Source organism: Corticium candelabrum, chromosome 22 (genome assembly GCF_963422355.1).
Source record: "Corticium candelabrum chromosome 22, ooCorCand1.1, whole genome shotgun sequence".
Classification (NCBI taxonomy): Eukaryota; Metazoa; Porifera; class Homoscleromorpha; order Homosclerophorida; family Plakinidae; genus Corticium; species Corticium candelabrum.
In genome coordinates, this window is record NC_085106.1 from 2,334,568 (window position 1) to 2,337,067 (window position 2,500).

At 40.8% G+C, this 2,500-nt stretch overlaps 1 protein-coding gene across 1 annotated transcript in view; it reads right to left on the reverse strand.

The window, feature by feature from the left end:
• Positions 1–1,232: 1,232 nt before the first annotated feature.
• Positions 1,233–2,500, reverse strand: part of LOC134197182 (protein SHQ1 homolog) — a 5,997-nt gene continuing 4,729 nt past the window's right edge. The window contains exons 15-16 of the mRNA XM_062666456.1: positions 1,689–1,728; positions 1,233–1,627 (exon numbers count right to left, since the gene is read on the reverse strand). Coding sequence (XP_062522440.1) covers positions 1,400–1,627; positions 1,689–1,728 — 268 coding nt within the window. The 3' untranslated portion in view covers positions 1,233–1,399. The remainder of the gene's footprint in view (positions 1,628–1,688; positions 1,729–2,500) is intronic.

Below are 2,500 nucleotides of genomic sequence, written 5' to 3' on the forward strand. Positions count from 1 at the left end.
TGTCTTGTATGTCTGTCTGTTTGACTGTTTGTGTATGTCTGTGTCTGTCTGTATGTCTGTCTGTCTGTGTCTGTCTGTCTGTCTGTCTGTCTGTCTGTCTGTCTGTCTATCTGTTTAATAGCGTCTGTTGTTCTCAGAATCAATTACAATACTACACTACTGGTCTAAGTAGGTCATGCAGTAACAAATATCAATTTATTTAACACTTCTTGCAGTATTAATAATTACATGCAAGAATTTCAGTTCGTCTAAATTCTTAGTCTATATTCCAAATCGATAGTCTACCGAATATAATTAAAGGCAGCAACATATTTAAATATAATTATTGATACAATTAAACATAAATTCTAATACCCAAAAATGTTTTGGGTCTTCTTAACACACACACACACACACACACACACACACACACACACACACACACACACACACACACACACACACACACACACACACACACACACACACACACACAGGCCATGGTAGGCCATGGTAGCCCAGGGACAACTAACAGGTGTAGCGATGTGACGAACACTGTTAAAGTGTAGATGTTTATTGAGAGAAATAGGATCTCCTGAAAGCGTAATGTCTACGAGAAAAGGAACGTGGATTGGTATCCCCCTTTAGAGGATTGGTATCCCCGTTTAGAGGCCGACTACTGCAGATGACTGGTTGTAATGCACGTGACATTGTGGATAGGCACCAGGATTAATCGATATTGATGGTTTGGGATTTACTGTCCTATACATACACAAGGACTCCTATACCCAAGGGCTCCTATACCCAACCGAATGAGTGACATTACAGGTATGAAGTTCAATAATAATGACATGGGGCTACTATACCATAAAACCAGAAATTTGTGTGATGATCTAAATCGTGCGAATTGTACGATCAACATGATATCGCACGAATTGAATTTGCACTGTGCAATAGACATGCGTGTATGCATACCTTCCATCTTGCCTGCCGGTTTTGCATTTGTCCATCTGAGTGTACTTGAGCACGACGTTTAACAACTTCGATGTGGCGTTTTCGTGCAATGATTTGGTCTGTTAGATGATGCATGTTGCATCGGTTTGGCCAAGTCGTTGAAGAGAGGAAAGACGAGTTGCTTCAAGTGGGCGTGGCTATTTGTGGTACATACTTGAAATTGCACAGATTAAACCACACGGCACAACCACACAGCACCCCTCCCCTCCCCCTCCCCCGAAGCACTCACTTTAGCCAAATTTGCACAATATTCTGTTCGCATGAATTTCTGGTTGTACAGTATGTGAGAACTAGATTGACACGATGTGGAAGTCCGAGGCTAACTACGATACCGATAAACGACTCGAGTTGCAAGCTAAACCTACCAACAGCAGTAGTACCTCCAACACATTATCGGGCATGCGTATCACCTGTTATGGTCACATTCAGATTTATCGTCGGTGGTTCGGTCTGGGTCTTCCTCATCGCTGTCATCAGTTTCATCATCTGAGGATGAATCATCAGAGTCTGTATCCTCCGTATTATCATTGTCCTCAGTACTGTCGTCATTACTGCCACCTTCAGCCAGAGCTTGCCTGACGGTCGTTTCTAGCTCTTCTAAATCCAAATCGACATCATCTCTTTGCAATCGAAACTAATAAAATAATAAAATACAATAATTAACACCATATGAGGTATGGTATGTTGATACTGACTTGATGTATGCGATCTGCTATCTTCTTGATTTTTCTGCGACTGGTGAATAAAGGACATATACTTTCAAATTGAGTAGAATTATATTGCCTAGTTGCCAGGCCCCTTTACTGTTTACACATGTCATTATGCCAACAGACAGCAACTGTTGTCTGTCTGTCTGTCTGTCTGTCTGTCTCTGTCTGTCTGTCTGTCTGTCTCTGTCTGTCTGTCTGTCTGTCTGTCTGTCTGTCTGTCTGTCTGTCTGTCTGTCTGTCTCAATACATATATTTTCCATTTAAAATCAAATGTTTAAATCATGAGCAACCTAACACAACAAGACCATTACGGTCTTGAAGCATACAAAATTACACTGCACAAACTACATTTTGACGTTCTAATCTCGCTATGCTAATGAGTTTGTTTGAGACTACTTTGCATTGCAATGCTGTAGAGTCACTGAAATGATTGATCGCCACTTGGTCATGAAGTCGCTTTCATTTCGTCTTCCTTCTTCATCCCTTGCACTCTTTGCCATCTTGTTCAAATATCTAACTGCTTGTTCGCCCCAACGGCCAAAGTGTTTGAAAACGAGGAATAACCAATGGGCAGGACCCTTCTGGCAGCAACTCAGAATTATATTTTGCCTCTTTCTTCTCCTCCCGTTTCATTGCTGCCACTCCTCTGTCTGTCTGTCTGTCTGTCTGTTAAATTTTCATATAATTTTATACATCAAAGCTAATACAGGTGAAACTAAAGTAACAGCTACTGAACAACAAGTGTCACAACTACAATTACAATTACACAAATAACAAGTAGCATTAATTAAAAAGCT